We start from the raw sequence: 20238 nt of genomic DNA, 5'->3' as shown, positions 1-20238 counted from the left end.
AGAGCCCCAGGGTGTAATTGGAATCCTCCACCCTTGACTGGCACAGACCCTGTGGCTCAGGGAGGACATGAGACTTGCCCGAGGTGACACACAGCAGAGGCTGAGGTCGGAATGGGGTACTCCAGAGAACAGAATTTTCAGGGTAACCAGAACCCCCTGTGGTTTGAACCAGTACCATAAGCTTAGTCGTGGCCCCTATGTGGATGGGTCTCGGCACGTTCATCTTCCTCATTGCAGGATGAGGAGAGGGTAAGGCCAGGTCATGTGGCTGCTTATTAGCAGAGGCCCCAGTAGTTCCCCCCCGCCCCCCACCCCGTCCCCCCAGGGCCGCAGTGTCTCACCTGGATATTGAAGGGGTTGGGCCTGCCCTGCAACAATGGCTCTCAACCCTGGCTGCACATTGGCATCACCTGGGGAGCTTGTAAAAACAAACAAAACCCACCAGGCCACCCGCCACCCAAGACCAGTCGCACCAGAGTCTGGGATGGGATCAAGGCATCAATAGTCTTTAAAGCTCCCAGGCGATGCGAACTGTGTGGTCACAGTTGAGACCCACTGGTCTAGATGCTTCCCGAGGGACCCTCCATCCTTTGTATCTTCCGATTCTTTCCAAAAGTATCTTTTCTGTATTGTACTTGGACAAAACCCAGGAGAGAGGCCACTAGAAAAATCGTGGTCATTTCCTGCACACCGCTCCACGGTGCCCACAAGTGAACAATCCGCAGGCCCAGGGCGACAGAATGATGTTTGAAGGGCATGGGCTTGGGTGGCCGACCCCGGTTGGAACCACAGCTCATCCGCTTAGTAACCGCATGCCCTTGAGCAGAGTATGTCCCTGTTCTGAATTCCAGAGTTCTCCGTCTGAAAAGGAGCCTAATAGAGCTTTGTGAGAGCTGGAGATGATGTCGGTAAAGTGAGTGGTAGACACTAGACACTCAGAACCGTTGTTGTTGTTCTTGCTGAACACGGGCAGGAAACAGATGGGGCTGGAGGAGAGGCCTCCCTCCGGAGGCCAGCATCCAGCATCCAAAATGCCTTAAGGCTGATCTCCCTGCTCCACCGTGGCTCCTAGGTCCTTGCCCCGGGCTCCCGCCCAGGCTGGTTTCCGCATGCAGAGTCTTGGGTTTGATTTCCCATGAAGCCCTGGCTCAGAAACGCTCCCTGCCTCTCCAGGCAGTGTATGGCTCCAGCCAAAAAACCCAAACCCCACCATCTTCAGAAGACAAAGGAAAGTTGATATTAGACACCGTATGTTTCATAGTACTGGGTACTTTCAGAACTATAACAGCAACGTGAGCTAGGAAATGTAGCTACATGTTCATTGTGTAGATGGGGGGACAGGCTTTGAGATGTTAAATGAGCACCGTCCAGTAGAAAATCATGGGAGCCACAAAAATACTTTTAAATTTCCTGGTGGCCACATAAAAAAAGGTAAAGAGAAGCAGGTAAGATTCATTTTTGTAATATACTCTGTTTAACCCAGTATATCTAAAATAGTCTCACTTTAACATGTAACCAACACTTGGAAATTATTTTTTTAAGATTTTATGTGTACGTAATCTCTACACCCAGCGTGGGGCTCAAACTCTCAACCCCGAGACCAAGAGCCGCAGACCCCACGACTGAGCCAGTCAGGCATCCCTGAAATGGTCAATGAGACCTATTATTTTTTTCACAGTAAGTGTTGGAAATCAGTGTGTACCTTACACTTCCGGCACAACTCAATTCAGAGTAGTCCCATTCCGGGTGCTCAGTAGCCGCATGTGGCCCGAGGTCACTGCAGCGGGCGATACGGGGTTCAGTGGTTAAACACTTCATCTCACATCCCACCAAAGGTAAAGGAGAGTGGAGTGACAGTTTCCCCATCCCTGTTCCCCTGTCCTTTTCACTCATCACCTGCCTCTCCATGGCTCCTCCCTGATAGGAGACCGAGTTTTGTGGCCCTGAGGGTGTGAGCTCTGGCATAGATTAGAGATTCGAATCCTGCTTAGTAGCTGTGAAGCCTGGAGCAAGTTACCTCCCGGTCTGTGCTCCGGTTTCTACACGTGTCAATGGGATAATAAGGATGAGGCCCACCTCATGAGGTCAATTCAAGGAGCAGTCATTTTATTAAATCATCAGTTCAGTCAACCACCTGCCACATTCAAGCCCTCAGTGAATATTCAAGGGGATCTTCTTTTAAAGGAGTCCCTGCCATGCTGTCAAGGCTCATCTGCTACATGAAGCGTGGGAGGCATGTGGGTCGGCTAAGTTCTTCTTAAGTCAGCCCAATTCCCATGAACCTGCAGTTCCCAAGGCCAGGAGGTGGCGTGGAGTTCGCTGCTGGAATGTTCCTTGGTTTGAGGGTCTGGAGTCTTCCAGTGGAGCCAGACAAGGACACGGTCACTCTGCGAGATTGTCACTCAGCGAGTACCGGCGGCCCCTCAGATGCCAGCCCCGTGTGAGGCACCAGGGGGACCCAGGCAGGCTGCAGCATGCCAGCCCTGCCCTTGGCCTGGCATGATGCCGTGCTGACTTGTTACCCATGGCACTGCCCCATTTATCATCTCTGTGCCCTTGCTCCTGTGGTTTTCCCCTCCAGGGTACCTTCCTCTCCCCTCATTGCCCACTTGTCCAAACAAAACCCACCTCAAATGCCACCACCCCGAGCACCCCTCCCTGACTCTTGCCCCAGCCTCCCTCGTCACTCCCAAAACCTGGTGGCAGACACTCGCTCCTTCCATGTTCCTTTAGTGCCGTCTGCACCTCCCAGAGGCCCTTGGTACCCCCCACCCATCTTCTGGGTCCTTCTGTCCTGAGAGGCAGCTGCCCGGCCACACTAGCATCCCCCAAAGTCCCAGGCCAGCTCTGATTTACCTGCACATTCTTCCAGCATCTACGGCTCAGCTGGCGCTCAGTGGGTAATGAGACAGTGAATGTGCAGAGTTTGTCTTAGCCCAGTTTACCTGAAAGAGCAGAAGCTGTGTCTTCCTCTGCAAACTCTCAGCAGAACTCCTGTCCAGTGCTGGGCAGCCTGAGGGCGACTCATCCAAGGAGCCTGTTTGAAAACACACATTCCTAGACTCTACCGCCCAGGGATAGCTTCCTAGGTCTGGGGTAGGGCCCAGACAGCTGCGTGTTTTGTCATCTAAGAGATTCTACTGTGCAGACAGGCCCAGAGGGACCCGATTCAGACCATTTAACCCGTGGGAGCACTGGAGAGGCATAGACCATGCCACTGCAAGGCGCACGTTACTGTGATTTCCTCTCACAAGTGACTGTGGAAAGGAGCTCTGGATCCGTTTGATTAAAATGCAGTATTTAAGAAGGGAAGTCATGGCCGAGAAAGAAGACAGCCTGGGCCCCTCTTGGAGGGGCGTTGGGTTCCCTGCTAGACACATAGGCTGTGCCCTTGGGGCAGTGTGCAGTACCTTCCCCGGGGGAATAGCAGTGTCAGCGTGCACTCGGAGCCTGCCGCCGGGACGTTTTGTCCTCACACCACACTCTTCTTCCCTGACAGGTCTCCCGTGATGGCCGGTGGACTGTTCGCTGTGGATCGGAAATGGTTCTGGGAGTTGGGTGGGTACGACCCAGGCCTGGAGATCTGGGGAGGGGAGCAGTATGAAATCTCATTCAAGGTGAGCCGGCTCTTCGGAAGCCCCCTTCTTTGCCATACCCCCTTGGCTTTCTGAGCCTGGAAAGACTCTGGATGCTCAGGGTTCAGCAGCCCCTGCTCCTCAGGTGACAAGTCAGAGGCCATGGGCCACTCCTTCTTGCGTGTGTATAGTGGAGGTGGGGTGTCTCCTTAGGCTGCTAAGCTCTGACTGCCATTTACCTTAACGTCATCCCCTTCTTAGGATGGCAGTGTTGGAATAAGACAGGTCTTGCTTCCAGTAAAGGTGGTGTCTCCCAGTGAGGTGTCCAGCAAACCAGCAGGGGGGAAGAGAAGCCGGGGTAAGTGGGACACACAGGCCTGGAGGGATGCTGTGCTTTGGGGATGGCCCGTGGCCTCGCAGATTCCCAGTTAGCCTTAGTGGGTCGTGGCCACCCCTCTCAAGTGTGCTTTCTCTGTATCCACCACTGCTGGAGTTGGCCGTAGAGACCGTTGGGCAGGAGCTCAAGCTGTGGAGTCAGAAAAGTGTGGGTTCAAATCCCAGTTCCACCACTCAGGAGCTGTGTGATTTGGGGCAAGTTTAGATTAGCTTTCTCTCCTCGTCTGAAATGACAGAATAATAATACTACCTGTCTTCCAGAGCTATTGCAAAGAGCGAACGAGATAATATCTTAGAAGTGTTTAACATGCAACCCGGGGACACAGCCAGCAATTAAAAATGGGTAGAAACTATTCAAGATCCAGTGAGTAAATATTTACTCTATCAGAGCAGCCCATGTGCTGTAGAAGCTTGCTGACAATGGTAGTTGAGGGCGTGGTGGCTACTAGTTAGCCACCCACCCTTCTGGGGCCACTTCCTCCCCTTCATTTGTGGGATTCCATATTGGTCTCAGGTGACGAACAGAGGCTCGGTCCCTCTGAGGGGAGGCTTAGCTTGTCCCGTGCCCCCTTACGTCTGGCCAGGGTCTGCGTCTAAATCCCCAGGGCTCCTGGAAGGGCATACCCCCAGCCCGCGAGGGATGGCCAGCGGCACCACTACTGGGCCAAGCCCTGTGAATACACAACCCTGATGCCCCCCGAATCGGGCATCAACTTTTTAGGCGGGACACTGTGATTGAGACTTCGGTGCTGGGGTCAGATCCCGGCCCTGCCACTTCCAACAGACTGTGTGATCTCAGACAAGGAAGACTCACCTCACTGAGCCTCAGTTTCTGCTGCCACAAAATCTGCTTAATGATACTTGAATCTTCACGGGGTTGTTCAGAGGATTAAACGCGACCATGACGGTTGGGTGCTTCCTAACAACGTCCCAAAGATTATGTTCGTTATCGACATCATTGCCATCACCATGTACACCTCTGGTTGAGCAGTTCAGAACTAGGGAACATAAATTCTTGAGTAGCAAGAAAAGAACGACCTGGAATTCTACCAAAACATCGTTTGAGTTTGAAGGGCGGGCTGTGTCTGTTTTACTTCCAGAGTTCTGAAGTTGTCTCCCCGAAGGGGACCAGCCCCTAACCTAACCAACACTCACGTCCACGGTTGGTGTTCAAAGTGTTTAATGGCGATGGCAGCCATTAAACAGAGCAGATACCAGCTGGACACAAGTCTGTGTCAGCTCTGGTCCACAACAGCTGAATTTCAACCCTGCTCGGAGCTGACAGGACCCTATGCCAAGCCCTTCACACGTGTTGGCTTCTTTAATCCTCTCAGCAACCCTAGCAGAGCGGTGTCATCATTATACCCATTTCACAGGAAGACACAAGGGGCTCAGCCCAAGGCCCCACACAGGTGGAAATAGCGGAACCAGGACCTGACCCCAGGGGGGCCTGACTCAAAGCCTGCGTTGTGACCTGCCACGTTTCCTGGGCCTCTTTAGGGACAGGAGAGAACACTAGAGAGGGAAACTAGCCTGAGAAGTTGGCAGTGGTCTTTCCCCCCTTTCTTCTGTTTTTGCCTCCTCCTGGGCTCGTTCTTAATTTACTGGGATATTCTACAGTCTCTCAGTGAAGTGAATTAATGACCGTCTAAGTGAGAAGTAGCAAATAGATTTCCTCTCCCAGCCATCTCTGATCTGCTCTGGGATAGGGGCGACCCAGCGCGGTGTTGATATGTATTCCGAAGCTGCATCCAAGCTGATCAGAACGAGGGTGGCGACTGATGAGTGATGTCTGCCATGGGTGCAGGTCTGGCAAGTGATGGCACAGATGTCATTGGGTATCCGTAGCCCGGTGCAGTCTAGCTTTCCAGATGTCGCATCCTTATGGGTACGGTGCAATCACACACAAGGAATCAAAGGACTTTTAACTTCACAGTTTGTCAATACAGCCATCGAGCAAACTTGATTTATCAAGTTCTCTGCCAAGTGTGCCCAGAAATGGGCACACCTGTGTTCTGAGTGCTCACCAGAATGTCAACTTCGATAGGGTAGGATTGTTTGTGTGTTTCACTCACTGCTGTGTCCCAGGTACCGAAAGGATTGCCTGACATCGAGGAGGCACTGAATAAATACGTGTTTGTGACACACTCAGAGCAGGTAGATCGCTGGCCAGAAACCAGCCTCCATGGTCAAGAAGTCCCCCTTCAGAAACACCCTCTGTGGAGAATAGTGAATGGGGAAGGAGTTGCACAAAGGAATTCCCAAACCCAAAATGATTTCATTCTGTGTGTTTCAAAGACCTATCTAATGATGCTCATCAGGCAATTACAGCAGAACAAATGGCATTTTTCTCCACACAGTTTATTTACAAAAGACTTGGTAATGAAGCCATATTGGAAATCTCTCGTCCGGGAGGCGGGGAGGCGGCTGGCTCCTGTTTCCATTTGATCCAATTAATGTCCTTCACTCTCGAGGGGAAAGGGCTCTGCGTAATGAGGAGGCTCCCAGGTCTGGAAGGGAGACTTTCCTCCCTCAGTTTTCTCTGTCCTGGCTTTGAGAACATGGGTTCCCAGAGCCCGTGGCGGTCCATCTGCCTGTGCATTGTCTCCTGAGCCCCTGTGGAAAGCCTGCCACAGTGCGGAGGAGACAGGCAAGCCCATTCATCCGCCAGAGACGCCTCCCTGAAATGTGGGTGTTCCATTTGAGCCAGAGCGGAGCATTTTCAAAGGGCCATATTCCCTCCGCTTAATCTCTGCTAAGACCCCTTTCTTCCTGGTGATGGACAAAAGAGACTGGTCTGAAAGGCCTGAGTGCATTTTCAGAAATTAAGATAAATTGATATGTGGCATCAGGACTGATGAATTAATAATTTGGCTCCAATTCCGGACTAGGCCATCTATCCTGATGGGAAAACCCTAGAAAAGGTATTCTAAGGCTCTGAAATTTCTGGAAGAGTCATTGATCCCCCCCCCCCGCCCCTCCGACACACTCTCTCAGCCAGGAGACATATTGTTTCCAAAAGGCACAGTCACACCATGGAAGTTCTCCTGTTTGGCGGTTAGAATCTTCCCAGTTCTGGTGGCAGGTTAAATCTTTAACTCCAGAGCCCGCCTGTACCTGCCTCGTGAGCTGACCCCTGCTCATTTCTCCACCCTCCATCCTCTTACCGCATTGCATTAGTCTGCACTCTTGGTTACAGATGACCCTAGTCATCTGATTGAAGGCAAAAATCAGAATCAGTTTGCTCACACAGTTGAAATTCCAGGGCAGACCCTCCAGGCCTGGCTGGATCCAGAGACTAACCCATCTCATCCGGTCTCCGTCTCTCTCAGTCTCTTGGCACAACTTTCATCTCGGTTGGCTTCCTGTTCAGGTCAGGCTTTCTCTCTGTGGACCCAGTATCCCACTGGAAAGAGAGTTTATCTTTCCCATCCTTCCTGTAGAAGTCCCCAAGGTGATTCTCACTGGCCTGCTGGTTCCTTGCCCATCCCTGAGCCATGTTCTGATTGGTCAGCTGCAGTCACATGTCCATCCTGGAGACCGGAAAGTGGAGATGAGCTGGTTCCCCAAATGAAAGCCCAGTCATTGTTTCTAGAAGGGGAATGAATGTGGGGCAGGGCAGACCACAGACGTCCACACAGATGTGTCCGCACAGCCATATGGAGCTGCTCACAAGCCCCAGGCTCGTGTGTCCGGTCATCTTTGGAAGGAGGCACTGTTCACTCTTCTGGAAATGCCTTTCCTTAGTCTGAGAGGCTCCCACTTAGCCTTACCTGAGCTGCCTGTGCTAACGAGGCTCCACCCCAACGTTACTCCTGGCTTAGCTCTGAATTCCTCATGTTAATTGTGACCCAACGGGTGACCTGTCTTACCCACTGGCCTCTGAGTTCCCTGGAGGCCATTTCTATACCCAGTGTGTGGCCCACAGTAGGTGTTTTAAATAACTGTTAGTGGCATCAATTTGTATCTGATAAAACTTCCTTTGCCCCACTCTTCCTAGACTTACCTCAACACCTTTTGGTAGTGGTGGTGTTGTGGGAAGAGTACTCGGTGAGAAGGCAGGGCACTGGCTTCTCATCTTGGCTTTCCATCCATCTGTTCATCCATCTGGGGATCCTGGACCAATTGCTTGACCTCTTTGGCCCTCACATCCCAGACAGTGCTGACACAGCTTTCCTACCTGCCCCGTGAGAGAGGATCGGATACGATGCTGTGGGGAAAGTCCCTTGACTTACACAGGTGCAAGCGTGGTTTGGATTAGAGGTGGTGGCAGTAGAACGAGCCAGGAAGGGGACTGCACCGTGTCCTTAGGAGGCCAGGGTTAGGACATCTTCATCTCTGAGATCCAGGAGACAGGATGCTTCCACCAGACAGTACGGATGAGCTGGCATGAGAAAGGTGTGGGCTTTGCAGTGGTATAAGTGGATACCTCTTGTTAATAGCAATTTGGCTAAATCTGTTATGTACCAAAGCAAGCACATTCTTTGACCCAAAATTCCATACCCAGGAGTTTATCCAAGGGAGACAACTGCAAAGATGAGCAGAGATTTGGGTAGAAGTTATTTGTTGAGGCCTTACTTCCAATGGGGGAAGATTGACAGGACCCAAATGTACATCCTTAGGGAATAAATAAAAGCACATCTAAACAATGGAATATTATTTTAAAAGCCGAGGTGGTGCTCTCACTTTCTCCGTGTTGTAGATGAGGAAACTGAGGCTTGGGTTAAGTCACTTCCACAAACTCACACGGCTGGAGCGGGGATTTCAGACTGAGCCTGTGCTCTGACCCAGCACGCCATGAAAGTTTCCTGTTCCTTGTGGCACTGGGGGGGCGGGAGGGCTCCAGGGTGCAGCTGTCCCCTTCTGCTATTTCTATAACAATGAATATGTTCATCATAAGTACATATCACTTCTATAAAGAAAGAATGAAGTTTTTTTTTAAACTAAGAAGGAAAAACGGTTTTTCAGCCCTTCCAGCATCCCCCGCCCCACCATATACATCCCGGTGCTGTGTTTGGGCCATTTGCAAGTTCAGGCATGAGAGTCCACCCCCACCACCCCTCGCCAAGGGAGGCCTCCAGAGAAGGGAGTGACAGCGAGGAGACCCCAGGGAAGGATGGAGCGTAGCTCTGCAGGGTGGGCCTGAGGAGGCAGTGGCTCCTCCCTGAGGGTCCCAAGGGGCAGGTCCATGTGAGCGAGGGAGTCATGAAATGCCACATGAGGGGACAGGAGACAGTCTTGTTCCACGAGGAAACGCATCCCAGCAGAGGCAGGAAGTATCAGGGCCCCTGGGTTTGCTTTGTTTGACATAGTGTCAAAGCCCAACCCAGTCTCAGGCTGCAGATTTGGGGCAGATTTTAAATAAGAAAACTCAGGCTTTCCTTCTGTAAAACTCATGGCGTCGTCAGGAGGAGTAAGTAAAATAGTGTGAAAAGAAGGCAGGAGCACACCAGAAATGGGGTACAGGTGATGTTATGGCCTGATGCCCTTAATGGTTCCATGACTGGACCAGGGTCCCTCGGCTAGAAGGTGGCAGTGCCGGAGCTAAATCCCAGATGTCCTGACTCTAAACTCATTCCACCAGTGGGAGGGGTGGAGGAAAGGTGGGCCCAGCCTAGACAGAGGCCCTTTTTACAGGAAGGGTCCAGAAGTCAGCACCAGCCCCAAGGGGAGTTGCGTTGCTGCTCAGGAGGGAAAAATGATTTCCAGAGGCCAGCCCAAGGGGCAGAAGGTGATCTGGGGCTACCATCCAAGGACCTGCATGGCAACACCTCCCCCATCCCATCACTTACCCGCCCCCCCCCCACCTGACTCAGACCAGCTGCAGAGTTGCTGCTGAGAACCTAGTGCTAATTCTTTCTTTGGCTAAGCTGTCCGAGGATGCCGCAAACGTGCTCTGCCGCGTGCACCATTTTCCTCCTGGCTACAGGTGCCCAGGCTTCCCAAGAGCCGCCTTCTGGGAGCAGGGAAAGCATTCTGCTCATGACTCTCAGCAAGCCCTTTGAAATTCCATGAATGTGTCTGTGGAGGCCTGCATCTCCCACCATTCCTCCAGGAAGGTGGCTCAAAGGCCCAAGGGTCATCTGTCATCCATGGCTTCCTAACCAGCACATACCTGTGTCCATGCCTCCATCTTTCGTTGCTAAAAATGGAGATAATAACTTCTTCAGAGCTTTGTTCTAAGAACTAAATGGCATGAAACATTCATCTGACTTAGAGCCAGGCAAAAAGGAGGCACTTGGTAAGTGGTAGCTGTTCTGACCAGAACCCTCATGTTAGAACACCATTGAACACCATCGGATGAAGTACATGGCCTTCAGAATCAAACCCCCTGGGTTCTGGTGCAGACTTGATTAGCTAGTTGCTGTGTGACCTTGGGGAAGTGGCCTAATCTCTCTGGGCTTCATAGCTGTAAAATGGGGATAGAATAATCTTTACTTCACAGCATGGGTGTGAACGTGATGTTAGTCAAACTGTGTTAAAACCTTATCTCAGTGCCTTGACATGTAATAAATGATCAATAAACGGTAGCTGTTAATGTTTGCATTGTTATGGTTGATGCGATCAGGCTACAGTTACAAGAAGACAGGAGTGGAAAGAGCTTTGAGGCTGACAAGACAGAGGCCGAAGACCTTGGCTCCAGGCCCGGCTTTGGAATGAACTTTCAGTGAGACCTTGGACAGCTCACTTGCCCTTTCTGCTGAACCCGTATCTTCTCATCTACAAGGGCACTAAGAACTCGAAACTTACAGGGCTGTCTGTGTGAACTAGCTAATACCATTATCCTGAGAGGGGTTGTCACTATTCCAGCATGTACTGGTCCTCAATGTGTGGTCCTCAGACCAGCCTTTGCAGCAGCATCTGAGAACTTGTTAGACATGCAGATTCTCAGTCTCCACCCCAGACCTGCTGAGTCAGACACCCTCGGGGTGGGGCCCTAGCAGTCTGTATTTTAACCAGCTTTCCAGATGATTCTGATGCTCACAAGGGTGAGGATTATGGCAGTAATGAATACGTGGGGTCTTGTATGGAGAATGTTCTCAGGCTTGGACGTGGAAGGACAGAGCAAATGGGTAGACTGCTTGGCAGTTGGTCAGCATGTCCCAGCACCTTTCCCCTGTTACATCATCAGGTTTGGGTCATTGGGTCCACCCTTGACAGCGAGTTTCTGTTCCATTTCTTCTGACAGGGTTTTAGAGCAACGCTGCCCAATGACTAGGTCCAGTGTAAATGAATGAGTGAATGAATGTTTGTATGGGCTGCATTATTCATGGGAAGAGAAGGACGGCGCCCAACACAACAGACAAGCGAACGCACCGCAGCTGGTTCTCAGCATCCACAACACGAGTCCGGGAGATGTGGAGAGGGCCAGAAGTGATCAAGAGAAGAACAGATGGCAGAGAGCCTTATTTGCAAGCCAGGGGTGCCCATTCATTCTGTAGGCAATACAGGTGCTGACAGGGGTCTTGGCAGAAGACCGTAATAGGGTCTGGACCAGGTTTAAGAAAGATCAAACCAGGAAGGTACAGTCTACCTGGAGGTCTCAGAGCTGCCTAGTTCTGGGGGGACCCAGCCCCAGATTCCACTCTGGACTCTGCCATTTATGAGCTGAGGGACCTCGGGGAAGGCACTTATATCGCAAGGCCTCAGCTTCCTCGCACGTAAAAGTTATGATAGGACCTCTCTGACTGGGTGGTTATGAAAGTGCTCTGTCCCAAGTATGAGTCACATTTCAGGGAAATTGCAACTTGACTAAATTCATTTATTAGTTTAAGCAATGAAACCCCAGTGTAAGGCAGCCACCTCCCATTTTTTGGCCAACTTGTCTATAAACACCTAAGGATGTTGTTGAATTAGTCAGACATTTCATTTATTCATTTAGATACACATATGTGCTTAAAACTATATTATATAAAATAATATATTAACCTAGAAGTAAATTCAAATGGTTTTTATTTTTTTTATTTAAATTTTAGTTAGTTAACAGACAATGCAATATTGGTTTCAGGAGAATTCAGTGACTCATCAGGTACATACGACACCCAGTGCTCATCACAAGTGCCCTCCTTAGTGCCCATCACCCATTGAGCCCATCCCCCACCCACCTGCCTCCATCAACCCTCAATCTGTTCTCTTATCATTAAGAGGCTCTTGTGGTTTGTTCCCCTCTCTCCTCTTTCCCCGCCTTCTCATCTGTTCATCTGCTTTGTTTCTTAAATTCCATATATGAGTGAAATATGGTATTTGTCTTTCTCTGATGACTTCATTTGCATAGCATAATACCATCTAGCTCCATCCACATCATTGCAAATGGCAAGATTTCATTCTTTTTGGTCACTAATATTCCACTATATGTATGTATGTGTGTGTACAGGTATATATGTATATATATCTATACACACCCATACACACACACACATATATATGTATATATGTATATATATACATATACACACACACTACATCTTCTTTATCCATTTATTAGTCGATGGACATTTCAGCTCTCTTCATTGTTTGGCTGTTGTTGATAATGCTGCTATAAACATCAGGGTGCATGTACCCCTTCAAATCTGTATTTCAAGTGGTTTTTAAAAATAAAGTAAAATTGTTTTTTTCCTACTCTTCACCAGCTGCATCCAGTAACCATTATAAATATCTCAAACTAGCGTGAGTGAGGTCCTTTCATGCTGGTAAGCTCCCTGAAACAGTATCTTATTCAAAACAAACTAATATATTCAAAACCATGTGAACTTCTGGAAGACATGGATATGACGCCATTTCTTCTCCGAGGGGAACTGCATGGCCTGCCTCCAGTGCCCCCCAGCTGCCATGTGTTCAAATCACACTATACAGATTGCTTACAGCCCTCTGTGCTTCAGAATTCCATCATTCCAGTCCCATCGCAGCCCTATCAGGCACACATAATTCATCCCATTTTGCAGATGGGGAAACTGAGGCTTTCAGACTCACAAAGCTTGCTGAGGAGCCTGGATTAGACCTCAGTTCTTAACTCCAGAATGGAGTTCATAACAGGAACGTACCTTCTAAGCACACAGATAATGCAGAATAATTGGTGGCAACTATTATCATATTATGTCCCCCAAGTGCAACTAAATAGGGTTGGAATTCCATAGGGGTCCTCAGCCGAGATCCCAAAAGCAAAAGACATGTTGTCTTCTCCTGGCCGTCAGCAGGAAGGATGACCAGTCATGCCTGGTGGTTTCCAGGCAGCCATGTCCTTGACAGAGGTTTCGCCAGGGCCCCTACTGGCTCATGTTTTCCTCACAGGATGGGCCCTTCTGCCACACTGTCTCTGGGTCCCCGAGTGTCTTCTGATGCACATCACCATTTGTTTCTTCCCTCCTCAGTTTAGGAGATAAGAGCAAGTAATTGTCTTTTATAGACACTGTAATGAAGCCTGTCATCACACAAAAGAAGTTTGCTAATAAAATAAATCAAAGCAGCAGTGAACATGAATAGGGAGCAAGCTTTTACAATTAGATTTGTACTTGTCTGGTGGCACAGTGCTTCTATGAGAAGTGAGAAGGCTGTTGCGCCGGGGAGAAAGGCACCAAGAGATGAGCTGATGGGGTGTTTGCAAACTCCTCAAGGCAGAGCAACACGGCACCCAGGGCAGGCAGCTGTGTCCCCTGTGGGCTTGGAGGCTGGCAAGGGGCTTGACAGAGAGGGAGGGAGGGAGGGAAGCCAGCAGAGAGGGGTTGCAGGTACATCATCTTGGTGGTCTGTGTGTGTCCCCATCCAAATGTGATGGGGTCCCAGCCAAATGTGATCTGGCTGCTGCTCCCCCTTCTCTTTGCCATCAGCTGGACTCTTTCCCCACAGGTGTGATACCTGGGGGAGAGGAGAACACCCTGGGGCACCCAGGCCCCAAGTGGTGCCCCCATGACTGTGCCCCAGCCCTGCCTGGCCCTGTCATTCTCCCAGTCAGTTACAGGTTCTGCCACCAAGTAAGTTAGAAAAACTTCATGGGGCACCCAGGTGGCTTAGTCAGATAAGTGCCCGACTTCGGCTCAGGTCATGATCTCACGGTTTGTGGGTTTGAGCCCCGCATCGGGCTCTGTGCTGACAGCTCAGAGCCTGGAGCCTGCTTCATTCAGATTCTGTGTCTCTGTCTCTCTCTATTCCTTCCCCGCTCATGCTCTGTCTCTCTCTTTCTCTCTCTCTCAAAAATGAATGATTTCCATTTAGGAAATCAGGCCATAGGATAAAAAAAACATGCTGTTGGGCAAAAGGGCAAATGCTGTATAATTTCAAGGTGGTGGCATTTCTCGTTCTTTTGCAAGCAGAAATGACTAACGTAGTTACGTTTGGTACGTTTGGTCAGGCATTAAGCTGAGTGCTTTTCATGAGCTGTCTCATGCCATCTCAGCAGCCTTGCAAGGTAGTAGTGACCTGCCATGCCCAGGTCACAGGTGAGGAGACTGTCGCTCCCCAGGTCAATGCCTTGTGCCAGGTCACACGGCTGCACAAGTTGGCATTGGGAATGGAGAGGGTTGTGTGCTCATAACCCCTGTGCTATGGTCATCATGGGTCTTGTGTGGCGGTTGCCTCAGTTGTGAAGGAAGGTAGGAGAGGACCCTAGAGGTGCACAGGTGGGTGGCTTGGGCCATGACTGGAACCATGGGACCTGGGATCCAAGACCACCTCTGGCCACCCAGGGTGAGTCATGACACCATTCTGTGCCTCCATCTTTTGTCGTGTTCCTGGAGGGAGAGTCCCCTCCAGTCTTGGGCTCCTGCCAGATACCTCTTCAGGTTGTTCAGGTGCTCAAAGAGGACTCAGGAATTGGAAGCAGCTTTAGCTGAACAAACAGATATCTCTGTCTCTGAAGGCAGTTCTCACTCAGGGAAGGGCAGGGAAGCTTTAAACCCATCGTCTAAAGCTAGGACTCCTTCTGGGCTCCGGACGTCTCGGAAATCTGCGGGTGTTTTGGATGCCTTAAACCTCTCAGCAGATCAAGGTCACCCTGGTCCCTCAGGAACCTTTAGGCAGATGGCCAGCATGGTCAGGGCCAAAGGAACCAGAGGTCACAGCAAAGAGAAGGATGTGGAGATTGATCGTTGTCTACATAAAGGAAGGTTCCCTGCCAGGCAGAGCTGGAGACACAACCTTGTTAGCTAATGCGAGTTTAATATGGAGTCAGGGGAGCTGGACGCCAGCCTAGTCAACTGCCCAGGAGACCGTCAGAAATAGAGTGGGGTAAGGTGTCCCCCATCTGTTCAGCGCCACTCTGCCTCCCAAAAGACAGGGGCGGCCCAGCAGCAAGCTGGGCAATACCCGCCAGACAAAAGCATCACTTCCACGTCAGTCATTTTGTATAAAGGAAGAGTTATTGTTATGGGAGGCTGGCGCCTGATCAATATCTCCTGCTTTGAAAATAAACTTCTTGGCTTGGCCTTGACATTAATCTACCATCAGGAGCCCATTATCTCAAGACCAATATTCTGTTCTATTGACTTGCTCAATTTTTTTTTCTCCCCCAAGATCAGACTATAATTGCATTTCTCCAGGCAGCACTTGCACTCACTGCAGCCTCATGCATACAGGTCCCCTTGCAGGAAGCCCGGGATACAGCACATCTGGGGTGGGATGGAGACAGTGGCTGGCAGAGTCATGGGGGACTGAGGGCCCTCAGGTTCATGAGGAGGAAAAGCAGTCCTTCTAGAGCCTGTGAATTGATTGAGACATAAAGCCAGATCCCCAATATCCTGTTGAGCCATTCAAGCTGGAAAATAGTCTCTTGCACAGAATTGGGGTTACAGACGTTCCCACTCCTACTTGTCATTCACAAACAAGGAGACACGGGAGTAAGATTAGCAATAAGGTCCCGAGTGCAGCTGGGCCCTACCATTATCACCACAGCCCCCACAAACCCGAAGCCATACCTGCCTCAATCTCCCAAGAGCTTCTGGGCCTTCCCTCTCCCACACCTGCCCCCTACAACCCATTCTCCACCCCTCAGGCAGAGTCCTCTTCATAAAATAGAAATTGGATTATATCGTCACCCTCCCTGAAGACTTTTGGTGAAGCCTCCTTATTTTTCCCTGCAAGACCCTTATGATTGTCTCTGACCTCCCGCCCATCTCTGCTCCTCCTCCAGGCCTCTGGCTTCCTCCATTCAGGGATTAAGCCAACCAAGCCTGGCCCTACCTCAGGGCCTTTACACTTGCTTTTCTCTCCACCTGTTCTCTCACCCCTCAGATCCTTATGTTACTTTTACCTTCTCATTATCTAAGTATTGTATCTAATTTTCCCTTCTAAGTGAGGATATCCCTGACTGGCGTAGGTAACATCACTTCTCAGAGATCCAGGCAATGAGTCTTGCTTTGGCTTCCTTATAGCACACGTCACCATCTGCAACTGGCTTTCTGTAGTGATTATCTACTGCCACAGGAGAAAAATCCCCTTGAACATACCCTCTTCAAACAGTAATAGACAGTATCGCAAGGTTACACAAACCTACACAAGGTCAGGGGTTTGGGAGTGGCTTAGCAGGACATTTCTGCTCGAGTCTATCGTGAGGTTGTGGTCAAGGTATCAGCCAGGGCCATGGTTATCTGAAGGCTGGACTGGGCCTGATAGATCCCTTTCTAAGACGGCTCACTCAGCTTGGCTGGCACGTTGGCCCCAGCTCCTCACCACCTAGACCTCTCCACAGAGCTGCTCGAGTGTCCTCACAACATGGCAGCCAGGTGCCCCAAAGCAAGTGACCCCACGGAGGAAAGTGGAAGCCACAGTGTCTTCTACGACCACCACTTCTGCAGTTTTCCTTTGGTTACACGGCTCAGTCCTCGTGTGACTCATTCGGGAGGGAGGTGTCTCCAGAGAGCAAGGATCACTGGGGGCCATCCTGGAGGTTGCACACCATACTCCCCCTCCATGAGAACAAGGGCCTTACCAAACTTGCCACGTGTGTGCCCAGCAGACACACACTGGGCACAGTGTGTAGCAGAGACCCCGTGAATATTAGCCAGATGTCTGAATGAACCATTAGAGTGTGTAACTGTTAGGACTGCGTGCTAAGTCTTGTGCTAAGTAAGCACTTTACATGCAATATCTCACCCCCACGGCCTGCCTCATTTAATCCTCTACAGATGAGGAAACTGAGTCTCAGAGAGGTTAAGTACCTTGATCAAAGTCACAAACCTGGTAAGTGGCTGAGCCAGCATTTGGCCCCAGGACTGCTGAGGACGGTGTCTAGGCCAGGCCCCTTAGTGGATATGCGTCAGCGTGGATTTACTTCTGGAGATTTCCCACATTGCCATCAGACCACATGCAGTCAAACTCAGGAGCTCTTTGTGATGCCAGGAATGGAGGGAAACACAAGGAGAAACTTGGAATTCCTCTCTACGGTGATAGCCAGCTGTGTGGCTTAGTAAGCCGGACTGCAGAGAAGTCAGGGCAGGGAGCCTGCTGCCTCTGCTCAGGGTGACCCAGCAAGAGGCTTGTAGATCTCAGAGGAAACTCCAGAACCTGGTACCACAGTCGGTAAATATACAGAGCCTAGGTGCTATCTCTTCCCCTCTCATACCTGTGGTAGACGTTACCAAGGCGATCACCATAGTCCTTCCCGCTGAGCCGCCCTTTGCTGCCTAGAATTCTCAACACAGCTCTCCCCACACCTGCACTTGTTCGGAGCCCAGACTCTGGAGTCCGCTAAAGCCAGGTTTAAATTCTAGTTCCACCGCTCACTAACCCTGTGACCTTAGATAAGCTTCTTAGCTTCTCTGAGCCTCCGTTTCTTCATCTGTAAAATGGAGCTCCATTACTACCCACTTCTTTGGTCTTCTGACAAGGCTTAAATGCAGTTGTGCACGGGGGGCTTGCAGCAGACTGCTTGGCAACGAGGAGGCGCTCAATGCTGTCAACTATTGAAAACTGCTGTGGTTATTACTGTGTTTTCCTCGCTCTGAATGGGGGCTTTAATAGTCCCAAGCTGACGCTTCCAGTGAATGTATTGGAGGAGGGGGCAGTGACCTTTGAGGGGGTGGTGAATGAGAGGCAGAAATATCATCTTTCTCCCTTCCCACCCTGCAGGTGTGGATGTGTGGGGGCCGCATGGAGGACATTCCCTGCTCCAGGGTGGGCCATATCTACAGGAAATATGTACCCTACAAAGTCCCCGCTGGAGTCAGCCTGGCCCGGGTAAGGTGATGGCTCCCTGGATGGGGACGGGGTGAGGGGCTAGGCTCATCAGCAGAGCAGAGGCATCCTGAGACACCTGGGAACTCCAAGCCAAGTGCCTGGGGGGGGGGGGGGGGGGGAGGATGTGCACCCCCCTCCCCCAACTCTCCAGGTGAAATCCAGTTTAAGAGAACTTACTTAACCCCCTGCTTAAACACTTAGGAGCTGTGACCTTGAGAGGGTTGCTTAACTCCTCTGAGCCTGTGTTTCCTCTTTTACTTAAAAAGAAGCTAATTTGTTGGTGACTCTTAGCATTGCCAGTAGAGTCAGGGAGATAGCATAGTTACTCCAGGTGTGACAGACAAGATGATTTTAGGTGGCAGACATAGGAACATTTTTATTTACATGCGTTTAAATTAATGTGCTTTAGAAGTTAAGATGTATTAGTGTAGCAGACTTGTGATTTCACAGGTATTATTAGGATAAAGCTAACATAGGTGCAAAGTCAGACCAGAAGTGATTTAAAGAAGCCTGTTAGATAAATGTTCGTGCAGGTGGAGCGGTGTGAGACACTGAGAAAGCCTGAGACAAAGTACTTAAAAGTTCCAGGCATGAGGGTGGTTAATAAATGTAAGTATCTTGCTCTTCTCCCCACCCCCTCCCCACTAACATTGCCAAAAATTCTGTGTGTCAAACTATTTCATTAGCTTAAAATGGTTTGTATTAATCGCTGCTTGAATTAAATGGCCACTGGCTACAAATAGAAATGTTAGCCAGAGATTTGTTTTGGGGGTTGTTTTTTGTATTAATGATATTCCACTGAGCCTCAAATTTTAAAATATTAAGTGTCTTGAAAAAAAAAAAAAAAAAAAACAAGGTTACTGCCTTGGAGTGGGTGGGGGTGCCCAGAAAGGAAAGAGGGCCGCAGGGAGGTCTGGGGAAAGCTGGGAAGGTAACTCGGTAACTGGCACAGCTTTGCCTTGTGGAGACCCCTTCGGACAGAGAGACCCCTTTGCAAGCCTGTTTGGCATCAGTCCATACAGCTTCCCTCTGCCCTGGCCACCGCCTCCCCCTCCCTCATCACCTGATGACATGCAGAACTGCAGTCTCTGGGTCAGGAAGAGCCTTCGTCCTTCGAGGTACAAGGAAGACCAGCCGGCTCAACGAGGCAGTGGGTCTCCCCAGGTGGGAGCTGAGCTCCAGGAGCTGCTTTGCCCGCCGGTGTTGAAGAAAAAGAGAGCCAGCAGTGCCCTCTAGTGGTGTAAGATTCTAAGGACAGCCACATCTGCCATCCGCGCTTAGGACACAGCCCATCCGACCCGGGTAGGTTGGGAGGGCGGTTTTAGATTCAGCTGGAGAGGTAGGAATCCCATTTCTTTTGAGATCCCATTGGCAATCCCAGAGGAGGGTGCCAGGCAGGAAAACAGAACAACGTCAGTCAGGAAGCCCAAGAGTGCGACTCCCAGCTACTAGGAGTGGTGGGACCATGGGGACACCTCTGACCCCTGAGCAGGACTATTCCCGAAGCATCCTTTTCTTATCCACTCATTTATAAGATCTGCCTCGTAAAAAGGCACCACCCACCTCCTCTTTACCGAACCACAGATGAATTCAGTGAATAACAGCTAACTGTAGTAACACATAAAAGTTTCCTGTGGGCTAGACTTCAGGCGAAGCATCTTCCATACATGTCTCACTTAATTTTCACTTGTTTTTAATCCCCACTGGAGCGATGAGATAAGTGAAATGTAGAGACATTAACTAGAGCCAGAATTCAAAGCCACTTAGGTCTGACCCGTGCCTGGCACACAGAGCAATTGTTGCTTAAACAGTGACAGCTGTTCATCTTGGTATCAGCATCTCTTAACAAGACTGCGAAGTTTCTTTCAGCCTCTTCTCTGAATTCTGGGTTGAAACATTTTAACTTCTTTTTCACCTGTCTGTACTGTTTCAGTCTCCTGTCGACTTTAAACCAGCTAATGAATGATACGAGGGGCACCCCACATACATATGCAGGACCACAAAGATGCCTGAATCAGGCTCCCCTGAATTTGTGTCCCAAGTATCTAACTGCCACCCTCCTTGAGTTGCAGATCATATTTGAGTTGCAGATCATACATTA

General features: G+C 50.2%; 1 protein-coding gene across 3 annotated transcripts in view; it reads left to right on the top strand.

Moving 5' to 3' along the window:
* GALNT10 (polypeptide N-acetylgalactosaminyltransferase 10) overlaps nt 1-20238 on the top strand; it is a 221563-nt gene that overhangs the window by 187183 nt on the left and 14142 nt on the right. For all 3 annotated transcript variants that reach the window (XM_042948517.1, XM_042948527.1, XM_042948533.1), the window contains 2 exons: nt 3500-3617; nt 18030-18137. In XM_042948517.1, the coding sequence (XP_042804451.1) occupies nt 3500-3617; nt 18030-18137 (226 nt within the window). The remainder of the gene's footprint in view (nt 1-3499; nt 3618-18029; nt 18138-20238) is intronic.

The sequence above is a fragment of the Panthera leo genome, chromosome A1, assembly GCF_018350215.1.
Source record: "Panthera leo isolate Ple1 chromosome A1, P.leo_Ple1_pat1.1, whole genome shotgun sequence".
In the NCBI taxonomy this organism is placed as follows: domain Eukaryota; kingdom Metazoa; phylum Chordata; class Mammalia; order Carnivora; family Felidae; genus Panthera; species Panthera leo.
Note: the sequence above shows the minus strand (reverse complement) of the source record. Positions and strands in the feature narration are given on the sequence as shown.